General features: G+C 50.5%; 3 protein-coding genes and 1 non-coding gene across 8 annotated transcripts in view; 1 reads left to right on the top strand and 3 right to left on the bottom strand.

Moving 5' to 3' along the window:
• Nucleotides 1–1,359: 1,359 nt before the first annotated feature.
• Nucleotides 1,360–5,416, bottom strand: TOMM22 (translocase of outer mitochondrial membrane 22). Of its 2 annotated transcripts, none has more exons than XM_029078472.2 (4): nt 5,266–5,416; nt 3,015–3,135; nt 2,690–2,807; nt 1,360–2,073 (listed from the first exon to the last, which is right to left on the bottom strand). In XM_029078472.2, the coding sequence occupies exons 1-4, from the start codon at nt 5,387–5,389 to the stop codon at nt 1,999–2,001; spliced, it is 438 nt and encodes a 145-aa protein (XP_028934305.1). In that variant the 5' UTR covers nt 5,390–5,416; the 3' UTR covers nt 1,360–1,998. The 2 variants fall into 2 exon arrangements, with proteins under 2 accessions (XP_028934305.1, XP_028934304.1); XM_029078471.2 differs by having other exon boundaries at nt 3,015–3,133; nt 5,261–5,415.
• A 3,947-nt stretch (nt 5,417–9,363) lies between these two features.
• Nucleotides 9,364–14,510, bottom strand: CBY1 (chibby family member 1, beta catenin antagonist). Its single transcript, XM_001509666.5, has 5 exons — nt 14,377–14,510; nt 12,789–12,906; nt 11,992–12,097; nt 11,780–11,898; nt 9,364–10,038 (listed from the first exon to the last, which is right to left on the bottom strand). Exons 2-5 carry the CDS (start codon nt 12,864–12,866, stop codon nt 9,958–9,960), a joined length of 384 nt encoding a protein of 127 aa, XP_001509716.1. The 5' UTR covers nt 12,867–12,906; nt 14,377–14,510; the 3' UTR covers nt 9,364–9,957.
• A 388-nt stretch (nt 14,511–14,898) lies between these two features.
• The window catches only part of FAM227A (family with sequence similarity 227 member A), a 35,246-nt gene continuing 28,894 nt past the window's right edge, over nt 14,899–21,250 (top strand). For 2 of the 4 annotated variants that reach the window (XM_029079206.2, XM_029079205.2), the window contains exons 1-2: nt 14,900–15,045; nt 18,492–18,543. The gene's annotated coding sequence lies outside the window, so the exon portion shown is untranslated. Of the gene's footprint in view, nt 15,046–18,491; nt 18,544–21,250 lie in introns of all 4 variants that reach the window. The other 2 variants (XM_039914081.1, XM_029079204.2) reach the window with 2 other exon arrangements.
• LOC114816860 lies at nt 18,554–18,691 on the bottom strand. Its single transcript, XR_003764665.1, has one exon. It is a non-coding gene; the product is annotated as a small nucleolar RNA SNORA7 (small nucleolar RNA).

Here is a 21,250-nt window from a genome sequence, read left to right as displayed (position 1 = left end):
CTCACAGTCTCAATCGCCTCTTACAGATGAGGTAACTGAGGCCCAGACTTGCCCAGGGTCACACAACAGACAAGGGACGGAGCTGGAATTAGAACCCCTGACCTTCTGCCTTCCAGGCCCGTACTCTATCCAGTACGCCAGGCTGCGGAAGTACAATCAGTACTGATCAAAACCCCAACTTCAAGCGGGGTTGACCTTTGGCAGGACGGTTGCCTGCCCCATGTTATTTTTCCCTCCAAACTTCTCCCGACACTTGCAGTCTTAATGCACAACAGGGAATTCGTCACACCATTCGGTTGCTTGTCCTACAGCTTGTCCACGGCATGAGGAAAGCAGCGTGGCCTAGTGGAGAGAGCACGGGGCCCGGGAGTCAGAAGGACCTGATTTCTAATCCCCGGCTCCGCCGCTTGTCTGCTGCGTGACCTTGGGTAAGTCGCTTCACTTCCCCGTGCCTCAGTCTTCTGTAAAACGAGGATTGAGACTCTGATTCCAATGTGGGCCAGGGACTGCGTCAACCCAATTCCTTTGTATCGATTCCAGCGTTTAGTGCAGTGCTTAGCATATAGTAAGCGCTTAAATATCACTTCTTATGGGGTCTGGCACTTCCTGCTGCTTTTGGGTCTCCACTCCTGCATTTATTTTTCTCTCCCATTTATTTTTAATAACGTTTCTCTCCCCCTTTAGACTTTAAGTTCGCAGTGGGCAGGAAGTATGTCTATTATATTATACTGTTCTCTCCCGAGCGCCTAGTAGAGTGGTCTGCTCATAGTAAGCGCTCACAAAAAACAACTGACTGGCTGACTCTTGCTGTGGGAAGACCATGGAGGGACTCGAGCCCCTAAAGGCAGGCTGAGGCAGGGAGGTAGCGTGGTGGCCAACTGATGCATTGTACCCTCCCAAGCGCTTAGTACAGTGTTCTGCATTCATTCAATCATATTTATTGAGCGCTTACTGTGTGCAGAGCACTGTCCCGAGCGCTTGGAAAGTATAATTCGGCAACCGATTCTGCGCATAGTAAGTGCTCAGTAAATGCCATTAACAATGAGTTGGAGGTAAGCTTCAATTGCTGAGGCTACCCCCGGTCCCTGCTCAAAATGCAAGTTGGCTTGAACTTAGGCCAGGCATAAGCAGGAATCACGCCGACTCAAGCGCTCTGCGCACAGTAAGCACTCAAATATGACGGACTGATCTGCCTTGTGTATTGGGAAACTTCTGATTTCTGTTCCAACTTCACTGGGATTGAGGAGAATCCCAAGCCTGCCCCGCCCCCACCATCCCCCCTCCCGGGCGACAACCCAGCTCTACAAAACCCCCCGTTGATGGCAACGAGGAGTGGGCTACAAGCACGTGGCCACGGCCTTACGGTGGAATTGTTTTAATATTTAATACAAAAAGTTAGCACTGACTTTTTATACACACATCGCTTTAGAGATCCAACAAAGAGCCAGCACATCTGGAGGAAATAAATTACTGCTGGCACCCCCATTCTCCTCCTGCGGTGAGTTTTTTGGCCCGTTCTCTTCTTCGGGACCCTCGTGGATTCACAGTGATTGTTAAGTCACTGCTCTATTGGTTGTATGTGTACGTTTCCCTGCCCCCGAGTGAACTTTCTCATAAAACAAAACAAGGCGAACAAAACAAAATGTAGTTCTTAATGGCCGGAGGCCTCTTCCCCTCCGACCTGGGAGAGGGGGTGTTCCCTGGTGGCCGCCGGTGGTGGGGGGAGCCCGAGCTGGAGTAACCGTCTGATTGCCGCGCTCCCCTATCAGAGGGGGGACGAGGAGGAAGATCACGACAGCGAGAAACGCGGACCCAGAAACCGGGAGCCTCCTGGGGGAGGGACGGGGTTCTCTTCCCTTCGTGTCAGATGGGTCAGTGTGCCAAAGTGTAAAAAAAAACCAAAACCCAAACCCCAACCTAAAAACCAGACCCCCAAATAACAGTTCAAACGGTTCAAACTCTTCCCCCAGGAGTCAGATCCGAGGCAGCGGTCGCAGATCAGATCTTCCCTGTCAGCGGCGGCAGGGCTCCAGGCACCCCGCCCGACAGCCCCGTGTTGGGTCCTAGGAGGATCTGAAAAAGAAAAGTCAGGGTCAACCGGGGGCCTTCTGATATTTCGCCCAAAGGTTCCCAGGGGCTCAATCCAGGTTTCGAACCACCTCATCTACTACAATAATTATCATCATGCCAAGCATCGCTGCTCGCCAGGGTCGAGACAGATGACCAGAGTGTAGAGGTGAGAGTCCTCATTTCTGCTTCTCCCACTCCCTTCTGTGACATCTCTCTATTTGGATTTGCATCCTTTATTCACCCCTCCCTCAGCCCCACGGCACTTCTGTCCATATCCATCTTCATTTATATTAACGTCCGTCTCCCCCTCCAGACTGAAAACTCATCAAAGGCAAGGAACACGTCTACCGACTCTGCTGTACTGTACTCTCCCGAGTGCTCAGTACAGTGCTCTGCACACAGTAAGTGCTCAAATGATACCAATGACTGATTGAGAAGACTCTGGCAAAACTGAAGCGTTGCCAAGTTCCCTGATTCGCGGAAGGTTCTCCCAAAGGAAGTTCCCGCTCGTCGGCCACACGCGACGAGATCCCTCCGTTACATGGACTCTGGGTCCGCCCAAAGGTAGGATGAGGTTGGATCATACGGGTGGCCGAGGAGCCCGGGGCCCCAGACCCACCTGACGTTGCTGCAGTTGCTGCTGTTGTTCCATCTGCAATTTCTCAGTCTCGAAGACCACAGGAAGAACCAGGATCATGAAGGAGGTGGTCCCGATCCACAGAGCCGCCCTCGAAAACCTGGATCGGCAGAGCAAGGGGCGGGGAAAGAGGAGACGTCGGAAAAGGCGGTCTGGCAGCTCGACGCCCTTTCGGTAACTTCCGGCCGGCACGTCCCCTCCTTAGTGGGGCCCAAAACTCACCCACAGACCCATGCCCGCTCCAAGTCCTTCCACCCCAGGCCTCTCCAGTGGCCTGCACCTTTCCCTGCGGCCCTCCCCCTCTCACCTGTACATTTTCTGGGCCACGGAGAGGGACAGGTCGAAGGTGGCTCCGGCCGCGGTTCGGACTCTCTCGGGGAACATCTCGGTCAGGCCCCACAGCCTCTCTGCGATGGTTTCATCTAACTGTGAGGGAGATAAAAACGCTATCCAAACGGTCGCTGCCCTGACCGTCACCGTGGTACTCGTTAAGCGTTCACCATGTGCCCAGCCCCGTGCTTCGTTCAAGACAGGTTGGACACAGTCCCACATGGGGTTTGCCGTCTAAGGGGCAGGGACAACAGGTATTTCACCTCCATTCTGCAGCGGGGGAATCTTGACGCACAGGGGAGGTAAATGACCTCTTCAAGGTCAAAGAACAGGCCAGTGTGAGAAGCAGCAGAAAGAGGCCGGGCTTGGGAATCGGAGGTCGTGGATTCTAATCCCGGATTCGCCACTTGTCAGCTGTGTGACTTTGGGTACGTCACTTCAGTTCTCTGTGCCTCATTTATAAAATGGGAGTTAAAACTGTGAGCCCCGTGTGGGACAACCTGATTACCTTATGTCTACCCCAGCGCTTAGACCGGTGCCTGGCAGAGTCAGCGCTTAAACACCATCGTTACAATTATTTTAAGTGGTGGTGCTGGGATTAGAACCAGGGTCTTTTGACTGCCAGCCCGTGCTCTACCCACTATTCATTCATTTGATGGTATTTACTGAGCACTTACTGTGTGCAGAGCACTGTACTAAGCGTTTGGAAAGTACATTTCAGCAAAAAAGAGAGACAATCCCTGCCCAACAACAGGCTCGCAGTCTAGAAGGAACCCACTAATAATGATAATTATGGTATTTGTTAAGCGCTTACTATGTGGTGAGCATCGTGGTAGATACAGGCTAATCAGCTTGTCCCTTGTGGGGCTCACATTTTTTAATCCCCAATATTCCAGATGAGGGAACTGAGGCCCAGAGAAGCGAAGTGACTTGCCCAAGGTCACACAGCAGACAAACGGCGGAGCCGGGATTGGAACCCAGGTCCTCTGACTCCCAAGCCCGGGCTCTTTCCATTGAGCCAAGCTGTTCTGTTAAGCCCTTCCTCTGGGCCGAGCACTGTTCTAAGTGCTGAAGCAGCGTGGCTCAGTGGAAAGCGCCCGGGCTTGGGAGTCAGAGGTCATGGGTTTGAATCCCGGCTCTGCCACTTGTCAGCTGGGTGACTGTGGGTAAGTCACTTCACTTCTCTGGGCCTCAGTTCCCTCATCTGTAAAATGGGGATGAAGACTGTGAGCCTCACGTGGGACACCTTTATGACCCTGTATCTCCCCCAGCGCTCAGAACAGTGCTCGGCACATAGTAAGCGCTTAACAAATACCAACGTGATTATTATTATTGTCTGTGACCTTGAGCAAGTCACTTCACTTCTCTGTGCCTCAGTTCCCTCATCTGTCAAATGGGGATTAACTGGGAGCCTCACGTGGATCAACCTGATGTCCCTGTCTCTCCCCCAGCGCTTAGAACAGTGCTCTGCACCTAGTAAGCGCTTAACAAATACCAACATGATTATTATTACATTATTATGGGTTCGAATCCCGGCTCTGCCCCTTGTCAGCTGTGTGACTGTGGGCGAGTCCCTTCACTTCTCTGGGCCTCAGTTCCCTCACCTGTCAAATGGAGATTAACAGGGAGCCTCCCGTGGGACCACCTGATGACCCTGTCTCTCCCCTAGCGCTTAGAACAGCGCTCTGCACATAGTAAACACAACAAATACCAACATAATTATTAAAATGGGGATGAAGACTGAGCCTCCCGTGGGACCACCTGATGACCCTGTCTCTCCCCCAGCGCTTAGAACAGCGCTCTGCACATAGTAAGCTGTGCATTTTATTTTATTGCCATTTTATTGCCATTGTTCTTGTCTGTCCGTCTCCCCCGATTAGACTGTAAGCCCGTCAAACGGCAGGGACCGTCTCTATCTGTTGCCGACTTGTTCATTCCAAGCGCTTAGTACAGTGCTCTGCACATAGTAAGCGCTCAAAAAATACTATGGAATGAATAGTAAGCGCTGAGCAAATACCAACACGATTATTAATCGGGGGAGGTGATGGGGTGGCCCCACCCCCCATTTTGCAGAGGGGGGGGTGTCGCTGGGGCCCGGGGAAGTTGACGTGGAGGATTAGAACCCAGGGCCTGTGCCTGGCATGCACGTGCTCTTTCGAGGCTGCTGCATGTGGGGGAGGGGGGCGTCCTGCTCCTCGTCCCCTCCCCCACGGCCGCCGCTACCTCGTCGTCGTCGTCGTCGTCCTCCTCGTCGTCGTCGTCCTCCAGCTCCTCCTCGGCCTTCTCGGCGCCGCCCTTGGGGACCGGCTCGTCCGGGGACAGCGGGGACCCGGCGGTGACGACGGCGGCCATGGCGGCGGCGGCGGCGGAGGCGGGGAGGGGGAGACCAGGACGGGACGCCGGAACCGGAAGAGAGCCGGCGAGACGGCGGCCGGAGAGAGCGCCGCCAGCAGGGGAGCCGGGAGCCGCCGCCGCCGCCGACAGCGCCCCCCCGAGGCCGGGAGGATCCGCGGCGGCTGTGGGCCCTGCGCGTCTCCGGCACGTATCTAAAAACCGTCATTTTCGTAGTAATTATAATAATAATAATAATGTTGGTATTTGTTAAGCGCTTACTATGTGCCGAGCACTGTACTAAGCGCTTGGGATGAACAAGTCGGCAACAGATAGAGACAGTCCCTGCCGTTTGACGGGCTTACAGTCTAATCGGGGGAGACGGACAGACAAGAACAATATTTGTTAAGCGCTTACTATGTGCCGAGCACTGTTCTAAGCGCTGGGGTAGACATAGGGGAATCAGGTTGTCCCACGTGGGGCTCACGGTCTTAATCCCCATTTTACAGATGAGGGAACTGAGGCCCAGAGAAGTGAAGTGACTTGCCCACAGTCACACAGCCAACAAGTGGCAGAGCTGGGATTCGAACTCATGAGCCCTGACTCCAAAGCCCGTGCTCTTTCCACTGAGCCACGCTGCTTCTCCTCGGTATTGTTAAGCGCTTACTCTGTGCAGAGCACTGTTCCAAACACTGGGGGAGATCCAGGGTCATCAGGTGGTCCCACGTCAGGCTCCCCGTCTTCATCCCCGTTTTGCAGATGAGGGAACTGAGGCCCAGAGAAGTGACTTGCTCCAGGTCACACTGCAGACAATAATAATAATCATGTTGGTATTGGGTAAGCGCTTACTCTGTGCAGAGCACTGTTCTAAGCGCTGGGGGAGATCCAGGGTCATCAGGTGGTCCCATGTGAGGCTCACTGTTAATCCTCATTTGACAGAAGAGGGAACTGAGGCCCAGAGAATAATAATGTTGGTATTTGGTATTTGTTAAGCGCTTACTATGTGCAGAGCACTGTTCTAAGCGCTGGGGTAGATCCAGGGTCATCAGGTGGCCCCACGTGAGGCTCAGTTAATCCCCATTTGACAGATGAGGGAACTGAGGCCCAGAGAAGTGAAGTGACTTGCCCACAGTCACCCAGCTGATAAGTGGCAGAGCCGGGAGTCGAACCCATGAGTTCTGACTTCAAAGCCCGTGCTCTTTCCACTGAGCCACACCGCTTCTCTATGTGGGGAGCGACCGTTTCCACCAATGCTGGTATGGACTCTCCCCAAGCGCTCAGCACAGTAAGCGCTCAATAAATACCATTAATTCATTAATTAATCTGGGAGTCCCAGAGTGAATCCAGACCAAACTGAAGAGGGTCAATGCTACGCGTCATTTTTGTGTAGAGCAGACTCTCCCTCTCCCCCACCTATTACACCACTCTTCTTTTTAGCATTTTTTTCATGCCAGTGCTAGTGAATGTTGATGTTTTATTAGAATATTATTTGGTTTTCTGGCAGGGAACAGGGCAAGAGTGAAGATGGATAATAATAATAATTCATTCAATAGTCTTTATTGAGCACTTACTATGTGCAGAGCACTGTACTAAGCGCTTGGAATGTACAATTCGGCAACAGATGGAGACAATCCCTGCCCAATGATGGGCTCACAGTCTAATCAATAGACTAACAGTCTAATCAATCATTATGATACTTAAGTGCTTACTATGTGCCAAGCATTCTTCTAAGCACTGAGGTAGATACAAGTTGATCAGGTTGGACACAGTCAGGTGGGGCTCACACCCAGCATATAGTAAGCCCTTAACAAATGGCAACATAATAATTATTATTATTAGTTATTAATCCCCATTTTAGAGATGAGTTAGCCAAGGCACATAGACTTGCCCGAGGTCATGGAGAGACGAGGGACCGGGGGGGCAGGACAGCAACACCAGGGTACTTTTTGCTTGTATCCACCCCAACACTCAATACAGAGCCTGGAACATAGTAAGTGCCTAACAAATACCATCATAATTATTATTTCCAGTAGCTTTAGAGGAGCAGCGTGGCTCAGTGGAAAGAGCCCAGGCTTGGGAGTCAGGGGTCATGGGTTCAAATCCCAGCTCCGCCACTTGTTAGCTGTGTGACTGTGGGCAAGTCACTTCTCTTCTCTGTGCCTCAGTTACCTCATCTGTCAAATGGGGATGAAGACTGTGAGCGTCATGTGGGACAACCTGATGACCTTGAATCTACCCCAGCGCTTAGAACAGTGCTCTGCACATAGTAAGCGCTTAACAAATACCAACATTATTAAAGGGTTTCCAGACTGGGTAGTGGAGCAGGTTGGGGCTGGGACTGGAGCAGTTCAGCTGGGAAAAAGTGGGGGGAAGACAGAGACTGCAACTTGAACCAGGGACCTCTAACTTAGGGGAGGGGGACAGATGGGGGATGTGGTTCCCGTTTATCTGCTACCGATTCCCCCTCCTCCGGTGCCACTGATCCGCCCCCATCGGCCCCTGCTACGGCCGGGAAAGGACCGGTTCCTACGCTGCTGGTGTTCCCCTCCATCTGGAGAATTCGGGGGAAGGCCGAGACCGAAGGGCGACATCTGCCCGTGAGTGTTGATCTGAGCCTTGAGGAGCTCCAAATTCTGCTCTCCTACCAGTGCCCTAACCCTAACCCATCCTAATGTTCCCGTCAGATTTATCGTCACCATCATCTTTTATATTTTTGTTCTACCTTTCGTCGTACCTGTCGCCAACCTCTTGGAATGTAAGCCCCTTGGGGATGGGGACCACATTTCTTTTCTCACCTGGCGTGGCCTAGTGGAAAGAGCATGGGCTTGGGAGTCAGACGACCTGGGTTCTAATTCAGCTTTGCCACTTGCCTGCTTTGTGACCTTAGGCAAGTCACTTGACTTCTCTGTGCCTCTTTCCTCATCTGTAAAATGGGAGTGAAATACCGGTCCTTCTGCCTACTTACACTGTGATCCCCATGTGGGATAGGGACCGTCTCCAACCTGATTATCTACCCCAATGCTTAGAACAGTGTTTGCACATAAGCGCTTAACAAATAGCATTGCGATTATTATTGTTACGCTTCTTTCCCAGAGCTCACTCTCATGCTTTACGCACAGTAGGTTCTTAATGACTATTATTACTTTTACACTACTACAGATTTGTGACACAATGGGAATTTGTTAATGCAATTTACATGATTTCTTGTGGAAAACTACACTTTAGTGCTTTTTGCTTAATCTTCAGGGAACCAATTAAGATTAATTGGGGAATCTTGATGTTGTGGTCCCAGTGGGACTTGTAGCTACTGCAGCCCACTAGACACTTGTGAACAAGAGAAGCATCGGGACCTAATGGAAAAAGCACAGGCCTGGGAGTCAAAAGGACCTGGGTTCTAATCCCAGCTCCACCTCTCGCCTGCTCTGTGACCTTGGGCAGGTCACTTAACACTTCTGTGCCTCCATTACCTCATCCATCCATCAATGGTATTTATTGAAACCTTATTTTTCTATACTGTTCAACCTTATTTTTCTATACTGTTCTAAGCGCTTGGGAGAGTACAACAGAATCAGCAGACACGGTTCCCTGCCCATAATGAGCTTATCTCATCTGTGAAGTGGAGATTAAGACCATGAGCCCTGTGGGACAGGGACTGTATCCAACCCGATGAGCTTCAATCTACCCCAGTGCTTAGTACAGTGCCTGCGCATAGTAAGCGCTTACCAAAATACCATTTAAAAAAATAAAATCAAATCTACCGTGACTTCAACTATTCCCTGACAACCCTTCCACAAATCAATGGGGTGGGTGCCCGCCCTCGCACCTTCTTTTACGCCCACAGGGACCCACCACTTCCCTGTTCGACCAAGATAAGTGGCTCTCAGATAGTGGAAGACAGACTTGGGGCTCCCTATATCTTTTGGGAACCAACTTTACTACTCTTCTCCCCACAGATGATGGTTCAGATGGGTTCGGGGAGCAATCACCGCAGTGGCAAGCTTTACTTAATCTCGTTTAATAAAAAAGGAAACTAAAAAATTGGAAATTGCACTAACAGGAGAAGGGCAGGGGGAGCTGGTACCGAGGAAAAGAAGGCTGGGCGGATTCCCCGTCCCTCTCCTCTGCTTGTGGCTATCCAGGGGAAATCCTCCAAGAACAAGTAAGAGGAAGTGGGGGCTTAACTGGAGTCAGACATACAGAGAACGTGGCAGCTGGGGTGAAGCGGTTTACCCGCACACTTGCTCCCTTACAGGAGGAAGTTAGCTAGTTACCTATGGACCAGGCCTGCAACGAGCCTAAAGTCGGGGTAGGGATGAGTGTGAAGAACACAACGGGGTTGATCGCGGTAGCCGCCGGACCGCTGCATTCGTGAAGGACGTTATGCGTAAGCCGGGTCATGTACTCCCCTCGCCCGGAGATTCCTTCCGTATTTTACAAGTCCGTCTCCTAGGCCGAAGCGAGGAGAAAGCCCCGTGTTCTACCGACTTCTCCCTCCCTGACTCCAATCCGCCGCCTCGGCTGAACGATCGTATCGAGTCCTTCTGTGCCGGAAAGGGGAGATTTCTCTCCTCTGCCGCCCTCTCTGGCCTTCACTTCCTCCTCCGGACATGACTCTTCAGTTCATCCAGCTCCTTCTCCATGAGGTGGGACTCGGCCGTCGTCTCGGAGAGCTGTAAGCAGGGTAAGGAGGCGGGTGATGACGGAGAAGCGTCCCAGGTGGCTCTAGGCTACCACCTTTGCCGAATTATTTGCCCCATCTTAGCTAAAACAGAGCTCAACGTTTCCATGCTGCAAGACCTTGAAGCTCTTAGCGGGTCATGTGCTTTGCCGGTTTAAATAAACCGCACTTGGGCCGCTTTGAAATAGGTCTACTCTAGAGGAGATGCACCTCTTCTCTCCTAGAGGTAGCGTCTTCCAAATCCCCTAGGTTGATTGATGGATTTTGGCAGTCGAAAGGGGAAACACTAAGAAGAATATGGGTCGGGGAGGCAGAGTCTAAGGCAGAATGGAAAGAAACTCTGCTGGAATTTGGGGCACACAACCCCGCCAGTGTTTTGGGGGGTCTAGCTGGTAGGTTTTTCATTCCCCTCCACACAGAGAAGCAGCATGGCTGAGTGGAAAGAGCACGGGCTTGGGAGTCAGAGGTCATGGGTTTGAATCCCCGCTCTGCCACTTGTCAACTGTGAGACTGTGGGCAAGTCACTTAACTTCTCTGTGCCTCAGTTACCTCATCTGTAAAATGGGGATTAAGACTGTGAGTCTCACGTGGGACAACCTGATTTACCCTGTCTACCCCAGTGCTTAGAACAGTGCTCTGCACATAGTAAGTGCTTAACAAATGCCAACATTATTATCAAGCCCAAACCCCCGACCACTAGGCACTCAATCAGCTCCCTCCCCTCAACTGATTCTTTCTCTTCTACCTTCACCCTCAGCTCAAGCTCTTCACCCCCTTCAAGCTAACCCCCAGAGAAGCAGCGTGGCTCAGTGGAAAGAGCCCGGGCTTGGGAGTCAGAGGTCAAGGGTTCAAATCCCAGCTCTGCCACCTGTCAGCTGTGTGACTGTAGGCAAGTCACTTAACTTCTCTGTGCCTCAGTTACCTCAGCTGTAAAATGGGGATTAAGACTGTGAGCCTCATGTGGGACAACCTGATGATCTTGTATCTACCCCAGCACTTAGAACAGTGCTCTGCACATAGTAAGCGCTTAACGAATACCAACATTATCATTATTATTGTGTTTCCTTCTTGTCTCTTTGGTCACTGACCTCTTGCTCACATCCTCCCTTGGCCTCCCTCCCTGCTTCATATCCAGACCCCAGTCTCCCCATCTTCAAAGCCCTTCTGAAATCACTTCTCCTCCAGGAGGCCCTCCTTGTTTTCATCTCCCCAACTCCCACCCCTGCACTTTTTCTTTTTAATTGGTATTTGCTAAGTGCCTACTATATGCCAGGCATAAGCGATGGGAGGATACTAGCTCATCAGGTTGGATTTAGTCCATGACCCCATTTTGCAGGTGAGGTAACTGAGGCCCGGAGAAGTTAAGTGATAGGCCCAAGGCCACGCAGCAGACAAGTGGCAGCGCCGGAATTTGAATTTAGGTCCTCTGACTTCCAGGCCAGTGCTCTACCCACTAGGCCACAATGCTTCTCTATGTCCCTAGAGCACTTCATACCCACCCTATCACTGAACCCCTCACCTTAACAACCTCTTTCCTCCTTCTTTCTATCTGCGGATTGTGTTAGTGTCTATCTCCCACACTAGACTGTAAACTGTTCGAGGTCAGGGATCGTACTATTATATTCTGCCATGCATTTAGTACAGCGTTATGCAAAATACCCAGTAAAATCTGCTGATGGATGGCTGTCCACTGAAGATGACAGCAGTCCCAGACACACCCACCCCATCCTCACCATGTCCAGCAAGATGTCCACTTTGAGTCTCAGGAGATTGTTCTCTTCTTCCAGCTGCTGGTTCCGCTTGCGCAGGCGCTGGGCCTCTCTGCGGTCCCCGCCTCCGCTGCCCCCGATCTCTGGATGAGGAGGAAGAGGGAAGCGAAATGGGTCAAGCCGCTCGACAGCCGCTCAACAGCCAGCCCGAGCGGAAAACGCGATGGTTTCCCCACCTGCTATCCACTGGCCATTTTCAAACTTCAGGCTCTGGCCAGCCAGGTTCATGGTGGGAGTGCCATAGTCGAGGCCCAGCTCAACTTCTCGGGTGGATCTGTCCAGCTGTGGGAGAAAAGGCAGCTTTTCAACGTTCAGGGAGATGAGGGCCTGTAGCCGACCAGAGAGCGCAGTGGTCTGGAAGGTAAATCCCGAGCGCTTCCGACGACAGAATAAGGATGTGAGTGAAGAACCCGCCCTTCGTTTCTACAAAGCACAGCCATCAATTCAGTCAATCATATTTATTGCACGCTTACTGTGTGGAGACCGCTGTACTAAGCCCTTGGCAGAGTACGATACAGCAGCGTTGGTAGACATGTTCCCTGCCCACATGAGTTTACAATCTAGAGTGGGGAAGACAGACCTTAATACAAATGAATAAATCACAGATGGCTATATAAGGACGGTGGGGTTGAGGGAGGGGTGCATTCATTCACTTAATCGTATTTATTGAGCGCTTACTGTGTGCAGAGCACTGTACTAAGCACTTGGAAAGGACAATTCAGCAACAGATAGAGGCAATCCCTACCCAACAATCGGCTCACAGTTTAGAAGTGAATAAAGGGAGCAAATCCAAATGGAAGGGCCATGCAGAAGGGAGTGGGAGAGGAGAGAAAATGAGGGCTTAGTCACGGAAGACCACTTGGAGGAGATGGGCCTTCAGTACGCCTTGCAAGCTGGGGAGAGTGATCGTCTGTTGGGTAGGAGGAGGGAGGGCGTTCCAGGGCAGAGGCAGGCCCGGGTCCCTCACACTCACCGAGTGCAGATTGGAGAGGGAGGCGGACTTCCGAGGTGGCGTCTTTTTGGGACTGAATGTACTCCCGAAGAGTGGCATCTCCCACCTGCTCCCTGAGCTGCTCTCTCACCTGCCAAACCTAAGACAGGGTGGCAAAAAAGATGCGTTAGGACGGGGCTTGGGAGATGCTTCTGCTTGCCCCTCTGGCTCCCAAGCCTGTGCTCTTGCCACTAGGCCACACTGCTTCTCATTCTTAGCCGGATCCCGGGGCTCGGAGCTGCCGGGCCTTCGGAGAAGCAGCGTGACTTAGTGGCAAAAAAACACAGGCTCGGGAGTCGGGTCGTGGGTTCTAATCCCGACTCCGCCACCTGTCAGCTGTGTGGCTTCGAGCAAGTCACTTCACTCCTCTGGGCCTCCGTTCCCTCAGCTGGAAAATGGGGATGAAGACTGTGCGCCCCACGTGAGACAATCTTGTAACAATAATAATCATCATCATGACGGTGTTTGTTAGGCGCTTACTATGTGCCCAGCACTGTTCTAAGCGCTGGGGGAGATACAAGGTCATCAGGTTGTCCCTCGGGGGCTCACAGTCTTCATCCCCGTTATACAGATGAGGCCCAGAAAAGTGAAGTGGGGAGAGTCATTCATTCAATAGTATTTATTGAGCACTTACTCTGTGCAGAGCAGTGTACTAAGCGCTTAGAATGGACAATTCGACAACAGATAGAGACAATCCCTGCCCAGTGACGGACTCACAGTCTAAGCACGGGCTGGGAAGTCAGAGGTCATGGGTTCAAATCCCGGCTCCACCGCTTGTCAGCCGTGTGACTTTGGGCAAGTCACTTCACTGGGCCTCAGTTCCCTCAACTGTAAAATGGGGATTAGACTGTGATCCCCACGTGGGACAACCTGATCACCTTGTATCCTCCCCAGTACTTTGCACATAGTAAGCGCTTAACAAATGCCATCATCATTATTATTACTATTAATCGGGGGGATGCAAGGGCATCAGGTGGTCCCACGTGGGGCTCCCAGTCTTCACCCCCATTTGAGGTCACTGAGGCCCAGAGACGTCAAGAGAGTTGCCCGAAGTCACACGGCTGACAAGTGGTGGGGGGTGGGATTAGAACCCACGACCTCTCACTCCCAGGCCCGTGCTCTTGCCACTGAGTCACGATTCTTCTCTATCTACCCCAGCACTTAGAACAGGATTCGAATCCCGGCTCTGCCAGTTGTCAGCTGTGTGACTGTGGGCACGTCACTTCACTTCTCTGGGCCTCTGTGACCTCACCTGTAAAATGGGGATGGTGACTGTGAGCCTCATGTGGGATAAACTGATGATTCTGTATCTACCCCAGCATTAAGATCAGTGCTCTGCACATAGTAAGCGCTTATCAAATACCAACATTATTATGTGGGACAACCTGATGACCCTGTATCTCTCCCAGCGCTTAGATCAGTGCTCTGCACATAGTAAGCGCTTACCAAATACAAACATGATTATTACTATTAACAGTGCTCGGCACCTAATAAGCGCTTAACAAATACCATTATTCTTATTCGGGGATGGAGACATGAAGGGCCAGCTGCCTGGGGCAAGGAGCCATACCCGCTCCGGTTCCCTGGGAGCATCGATGGCGATGGATGACGACGGACGGAAACGGATGAATGCGGATGGGATGAGATGGGCCAAACCGCCCTCCTCCCCTCGCCCCGACGGCCGCCGCTCGCACGCAGGCGCACTGCCGCCTCGGACCCTACCACTCCACCCCAGGGGTTGTCTTTCTTCCTGAAAAAGAGAAAACGGAGAAAAACCTCCTTCCTTTCCAGATCCTCCACTAAGAGAAATCCCACCGAATTTATCCCTCTCCAGAACATCTCCGAAGCCAGCCCCTTATTAGTGCCGAAGGGGGTGGGGAAAGGAAGCGACGTTGAAGGGACCCCCCCCCTTTTCTGTCTTCCCTCAGTGGAAACAGCCGCGTTCAGCTCCATAGCAACGGCGGTGGGGCGGTGCCGGGCTGCGCCGCTGGGGGGCCCCCGCGCGCCGCCTCGCTCCCCCTTCCCGGCGCCGTACGTGATTGGCTGAGAGCCGTAGGCGAGGATAATGGCTGCGGTTGTCATGGAGACCGGCACCTCCTCTCCTCTCCATCCTCCCCATCGGGGAGGGCAAAGGGGTCCCCCCGCCTGGGGTCCGGCGTGGAGAAGCATCCTGTGCTTGGATCTTTGAGGGGCAAATGGTGGGTCCCATCACTGTGCCAGCTAATCCCCTCCCACTCAGGTAAGCCTGAATAATAATAATGTCGGTATTTGTTCAGCGCTTACTCTGTGTAGAGCACTGTTCTAAGCGCTGGGGGAGAGACAGGGTCATCAGATTTCCCACATGAGGCTCGCTGTCTTCATCCCCATTTTACAGATGAGGGGACGGAGGCCCAGAGAAGTGAAGTGACTTGCCCACAGTCACACTGCTGACAAGTGGCAGAGCTGGGATTCGAACCCATGACCTTTGACTCCCAAGCCCGGGCTCTTTCCACTGAGCCACGCTGCTTCCCTGAAGGAAGTCAGTCATTCGTTCATATTTAGTGGTATTTATTGAGCACTTACTGTGGGTACTAAATGCTTGGAAAGTACAGTTCAGCCATGAAGAGAGACAATCCTTGCCCATGCAGGGCTTACGGTCTAGAAGGTGGGGAGACAGACATCCAAACAAGTAAACAGATATCAATATAAAAAAATAGAATTATAGATCTATAGAGATAATAATAAATTATAATGATGGTATTTGTTAAGCACCTACTATGGGCAAAGCACCGTTCTAAGCGCTGGGGGGCTACAACGTGATCAGGTTGTCCCACGTGGGGCTCACAGTCTTCATCCCCATTTTACAGATGAGGGAACTGAGGCCCAGAGAAGTTAAGTGACTTGCCCGAAGTCACACAGTTGACAAGTGGTGGGGCTGGGATTTGAACCCATGACCTCTGACTCCCAAGCCCGGGCTCTTTCCACTGGGCCACAATGTGAAATATCACTGAGGGCCTTCTGGGTGCCTGGCACCATCCTAAAGTTGGCTTATGCCACCTCTCTAGACTGTAAGCTCATTATGGACAGGTAAGGTGTCAAATTCTGTTGTACTCTCCCAGATGCTCAGTACAGTGTTCTGCACAGAGTAAGTGCTCAGTAAATACCAGTGATTGATTCATTGATTATGCAAGTGGAGGAGGGTGGAACCCAGCTGCCCCCATTCCTGCCATTTAGCAGGACACTATAGCTAGAGAGGCTTCCTATCTGGGGAATGGAAAGGAGGGAACCAGAAGGTAACCCATTCTTCCTTCAAGGTGGCAACTCTTCCAAGAGGTCTTCCCTGATTAAGCCCTCTCTTCCTGGTTCCCTCTCCCTCCTGCATCATCTGTGCACTTGAATCTGTGACTTTTGAGCATTTGATATTTGATCTTCCTGCAATCCCACGGCACTTAGGTACATATATTTAAATTTTGTAGTATAAACTATTTATATTAATATCCGTCTCCCCCACCTGCCCCCAGACTGTAAGCTTGTTGGAGGCAGGAAATGTGTCTTCCAACTCTGTTGTACTGTACTCTCACAAGTTCTTAGTACAATGCTCTCTATATAGAAAGCGTTCAATAAATTCCATTGAATGCTTTGCACACAGTAAATGCTTATAAATATCACAGATGATGACCCAGATCAAAATAGAAAGGATCAAATCAAGATTCTATGCCTACTTAGGGCGAAGACTCGTTGAATGATTTGCTTTCAAATCAGTTAACCACTCTGGCCCTCTCTTCCCCACCTGAAATAGGGAAAGAAAATAGGAGAATCATTATACCGACTGACCACACTGGGGTGCCTAATTTAGAAAATGTCCAAATCCTCCAATTATCCCACTTCCTCACGATGTCCATTTTACTTCCTGGGCAGACCCGGCCCTCGAGAAGAGTTTTATGTGTGAACCCGCTTGGCGGCCTTTGAAAGATGCCACTGGAGAAAGGATGTAATGAGGGGGGAAAGGTTAGCAAAGCACCAAAATGAAGAGGTGGGAGAGAAGGAGGGAGGAAAAGTCGATCTGAAATCTTTTTTATTAAGGAGCATAAAGCACGAGTCATCATTGGTGAATGAGTAACTGCATTAACCCAGCTTATGAAGCTCCCTTAGCCGAGCTCACTGCGGGGGTGGGCTTGGGTTTGGCTTTCCACATCGTGCTGGAAGGCGGGTGGGAGGGAAGATCCTGCACTGTCACCCTGGGGCCTGGAGTTGGGGGTGTGGAACCTTTGCCCAGGCCAGGGTGTAAAGGGAAGAAACTCACCCCTTTCAGTTTAAGCAGTCAGTTTAGGAGCCTGCCAGATTCGCTCAATGATATTTATTTAGCGCTTACTATGTGCAGAGCAGGAGACAGGATGCAGGAGAGCTCTTATGGTATTTAAGTGCTTATTATATGTCAAACCCTGGGTTAGATAGAAGTCAGGTCCGAGACAGTCCTGTCCCATACGTCCGGCCTCTGGCCTGGAACGCCCTCCCTCTTCAAATCCAACTCTCTCCCCCTTCAAAGTCTTATTGAAGGCACATTTCTTCCAAGAGGTTTTCCCTGACTAAGCCCTCCTTTCCACTTCTTCCTCTCCCTTCTGAGTCACCCTGACTTGGTGCCTTCATTCATCCCCCCTCCCAGTCCCACAGCATTTATGTAAACAACTGTAATGTATTCATATTAACGTCTGTCTCCCACTCTTGACTGTAAACTCGTTGTGGGTAGGGAATGTGTCTAGCTATTGTTATGTTGTACTCTCCCAAGCCCTTAGTACAGTGTCTTGCACACAGTAAATTCTCTATAAATATGATTGAATGAATGAAGGAAAGTAGGAGGAACAGGTAGGGAGGCAGCATGGCCTAGTGGAAAGGACACGGGCCTGGAAGTCAGAGGACAGGGTTTCTAATCCTGGCTCCGCCTCGCGTCTGCAGTGTGACCTTGGCAACTCACCTCCCTTCCCTGTGCCTCAGTAAATGGGGATTAAGACTGTGAGCCCCATGTGGGAGAGGGACTGTGTCCAACCTGATTACCCTGTATCTACACCAGCACTTAGAACAGTGCTTGGCACATAGTAAGCACTTAAATACCATATTTATTATTATTGTTATTAGGTTCTGAATCTCCATTTTACAGGTGAGGTAATCGAGGTGCAGGGAAGTTAAGTGACTTGTCCTAGTCACACAGCAGAAAAGTGACAGAGCCCAGATTAGAACCCTGGTCTGCTGACTCCTGGAGCTAGGATCTGTCCACTAATCCAGGCCGCTTCCACATTGCTTATGATTAGAAGAAAATCTTGTCAGGGGTAAAAGTGTTGCTCCCTGACCTACATTCCCTTCATCTTTTGGGGGACTTCAGGCTTCAGTTTCCCCAACTTGAAAACCAGGATCAGATCGAGGGGTATTAGAGAATTTAAGGAGTACCTTTAAGTGGTTTTTACACACAGGCATTCAATCAATGCTAATAAATCAATCAGTAGCATTTATCGAGTTTCTCCCGTGTGCTCAGCATTGTCCCAAAGGTTGTGGTTGTCTTATGCTGTCGAGTCGTGTCCGACCCATGGCGACGCCATGGACGCATCTGTTCCAGAACGCCCCACTTCCATCCGCAATCGTTCTGGTAGTGGATCCGTAGAGTTTTTTTGGTAAAAATGCGGAAGCGGTTTACCATTGTCTCCTTCCACGCAGTTAACCTGAGGCTCCGCCCTCGACTCTCCCATGCCGCCGCTGCCCAGTACAGGTGAGTTTTGACTTGTGGCCGATGGCCTTCCACTCGCTAGCCACTGCCCAAGCTAGGAATGGAATGGACAGGCCTCTGCTTGACTCTCCCTCCCATAGCCGAGACTGGTAGAGGACTGGGAACTCTCCAGGTGCGACCCTGAGAGGGGATCCCAAATGATAAATTATTAATTATTAATGATAAATTAATGGGGGAAGGCCTCCTGGAGGAGATGTGATTTTGGTAGGGCTTTGAAGATGGGAAGAGCTGTGATCTGTCAGATGTGAAGTGGGGAGAGAATCCCACACAAGAGGGAAGGCGTGAGCAAGAGGTTGGTGGTGGGAGAGACGAGAACAAGGCACAGTGAGTAGGTTAGTTTGAGAAGAATGAAGCATGTGAGCTCGGGTGTTGTGGGGAAAGAGATTGGAGAAGTAGGCGGGAGAGAGCAGATTGTGTGCCTTAAAACTGATGCTCAGGAGTTTCTGCTCGATATGGGGAATGGGGAACCATTGACAGTTTTTGAAGAATGGAAAGATGCGTATAGAACGAACTTTTAGAAAAATGATCTGAACGATCAATCAAGATTGTATTTATTGAGCACTAAGTCTGTGCGGAGCACTGGACTGAGCGTTGCCTGCCCACAAGGAGCTTACAGCCTAGGAGGAGACAGACATTAACAGACCTAAATGAGTTACAGATATAATAATAATAATTATGGTACTTGTTAAGCGCTTACTATGTGCCATGCACTGTTCTAAATACTGGAGTAGATACAAGTTAGTCGGGTTGGACACAGTCCCTGTCCCACGTAGGGCTCACTCTCTTAATCCCCATTTTACAGATGAGGTAACGGAGGCTCAGAGAAGTGAAGTGACTTGCTCAAGGTCACAGGGCAGACATGGGGCAGAGCTGGGATTAGAACCCATGACCTTCTTACTCCTGTGCTCTAGCCACTGAGCCACACTGCTTCTCAGTACATAAGTGCTTTGGGACCGAGGGTGGATTGAATAAAGGCGACAAATCCAAATTCTAGGGTGACGCAAAAGGGAGTGGGAGAAGAGGGAATGAGGGCTTTGTCGGGGTATGAAGCGTGGACCGGAGAAGAAAGAAACTTGGGGAAGGGAGGTCAGCAAGACAACTGATGCAGTAGGCAAGTTACGATGTGATAAACACCTGGACTGACCGGACTAGTGGCCATATGAACGGAGAAGACGGAACAGATTCTGAAAATGTTGTGAAGAAAGAACTGACAGGATTTGATGAAAGACTGAATATGGAGATTGAAAGAAAGGGAAGAGTTAAGGAAAATAACCTGGTTGTGGACAGGAAGGATGGTGGTATTGCCAACTGTGATGGGAAAGTTGTATTTTTTAAAAAATAGCATTTAAGCACTTTTTATGTGCCAGACACTGTTCTAAGCACAGGGTTCGGGACAAGGTTATCCGGTTGGACACAGTCGCTGTCCCAATCTAAGTAGAAGAGAGTATGGTTTAATCCCCATTTTACAGTTCATTAAACTGAGGCACAGGGAAACTTACCCAATGTCACATGGCGTGTCATAGCTGTGTGACTTTGGGCAAGTCACTTAATGTCTCTGTGCTTCTGTTGCTTCATCTGTAAAATGGGGATTAAGACTGTGAGCCCCACGTGGGACAACCTGATTACCTTGTATCTCCCCCAGTGCTTGGAACAGTGCTTGGCACATAATAAGCTTTTAATAAATATCATTATAATTATTTATAGCAAGCACCTGATAGAACTGGGATTAGAACCCAGGTCCTCTGATCCCCAGGTCTCTGCTCTTTCCACTGGACCACACTGCTAGTTAGATGGAGGAGAGGATTTGAAAGGGAAGAAGAGGAGTTCAGTTTTGGATTTGTTGAAATTAGAGGACATTCAGATATTCTGTAAAGATGTATCCCAATTGATGGGTTAAATGCATCCTTCTAAGTCTTGGAGGGGTCGAACAGAGAGGACTCTAAAGATACGTTTTTTGACGTTGGGGAGCTCACAATCCAAGTGGGAGGAGGGGACAGTACATTGAGAGGAAAAATACAAATCACAAAAACACACCCTGGGAGAGTTAGAACAGTAATTGAAATTTAAGACCACTCCCTGGAGGAAATCAGTGACACAGAAAAATGGCAACTGGTTTAGGATACGCAAACTCTCCCGATCCCAAAGGGTGTCCCTAAATCTTAACAGCTCGTACTCCAGACTGTAAGCTCCTTATGGACACGGACGTGTCTGCTAATTCTGTTGTACTCTCTCAAGCACCTAATACAGTGCTCTGCCCATAGTAGGCGCTCAGTAAATACCAATGATTAATTATACAGTGCCCGGTACGTAGTAATAATAATGTTGGTATTTGTTAAGCGCTTACTATGTGCAGACCACTGTTCTAAGCACCGGGCTCACTGGAAAGAGCACGGGCTTTGGAGTCAGAGGTCATGGGTTCAAACCCCGGCTCTGCCACTTGCCAGCTGTGTGACTTTGGGCAAGTCACTTAACTTCTCGGTGCCTCAGTTCCCTCATCTGTAAAATGGGGACTAAGACTGTGAGCCCCACGTGGGACAACCTGATTCCCCTGTGTCTACCCCAGCGCTTAGAACAGTGCTCGGCACATAGTAAGCGCTTAACAAATACCAACATTATTATTATTATTATAAAGGGTAATCAGGTTGTCCCACTTGAGGCTCACAGTCTTAATCCCCATTTTACAGATGAG

The sequence above is a fragment of the Ornithorhynchus anatinus genome, chromosome 14, assembly GCF_004115215.2.
Source record: "Ornithorhynchus anatinus isolate Pmale09 chromosome 14, mOrnAna1.pri.v4, whole genome shotgun sequence".
Taxonomy (NCBI): domain Eukaryota; kingdom Metazoa; phylum Chordata; class Mammalia; order Monotremata; family Ornithorhynchidae; genus Ornithorhynchus; species Ornithorhynchus anatinus.
Note: the sequence above shows the minus strand (reverse complement) of the source record. Positions and strands in the feature narration are given on the sequence as shown.

What these genes read in the sequence shown, in the direction of transcription:
- CBY1 (XM_001509666.5), bottom strand. Translation starts at nt 12,866, where the DNA reads ATGCCACTCTTCGGGAGTACATTCAGTCCCAAAAAGACGCCACCTCGG. An exon ending in CCCTCTCCAATCTGCACTCG is followed by an intron (nt 12,098 to 12,788) that starts GTGAGTGTGAGG and finishes TTTCTCCCACAG; the next exon opens with CTGGACAGATCCACCCGAGA. An exon ending in AAATGGCCAGTGGATAGCAG is followed by an intron (nt 11,899 to 11,991) that starts GTGGGGAAACCA and finishes CTCCTCATCCAG; the next exon opens with AGATCGGGGGCAGCGGAGGC.
- TOMM22 (XM_029078471.2), bottom strand. Translation starts at nt 5,389, where the DNA reads ATGGCCGCCGTCGTCACCGCCGGGTCCCCGCTGTCCCCGGACGAGCCG. An exon ending in ACGACGACGACGACGACGAG is followed by an intron (nt 3,134 to 5,260) that starts GTAGCGGCGGCC and finishes TCTCCCTCACAG; the next exon opens with TTAGATGAAACCATCGCAGA. An exon ending in AGCAACTGCAGCAACGTCAG is followed by an intron (nt 2,074 to 2,689) that starts GTGGGTCTGGGG and finishes TTTCTTTTTCAG; the next exon opens with ATCCTCCTAGGACCCAACAC.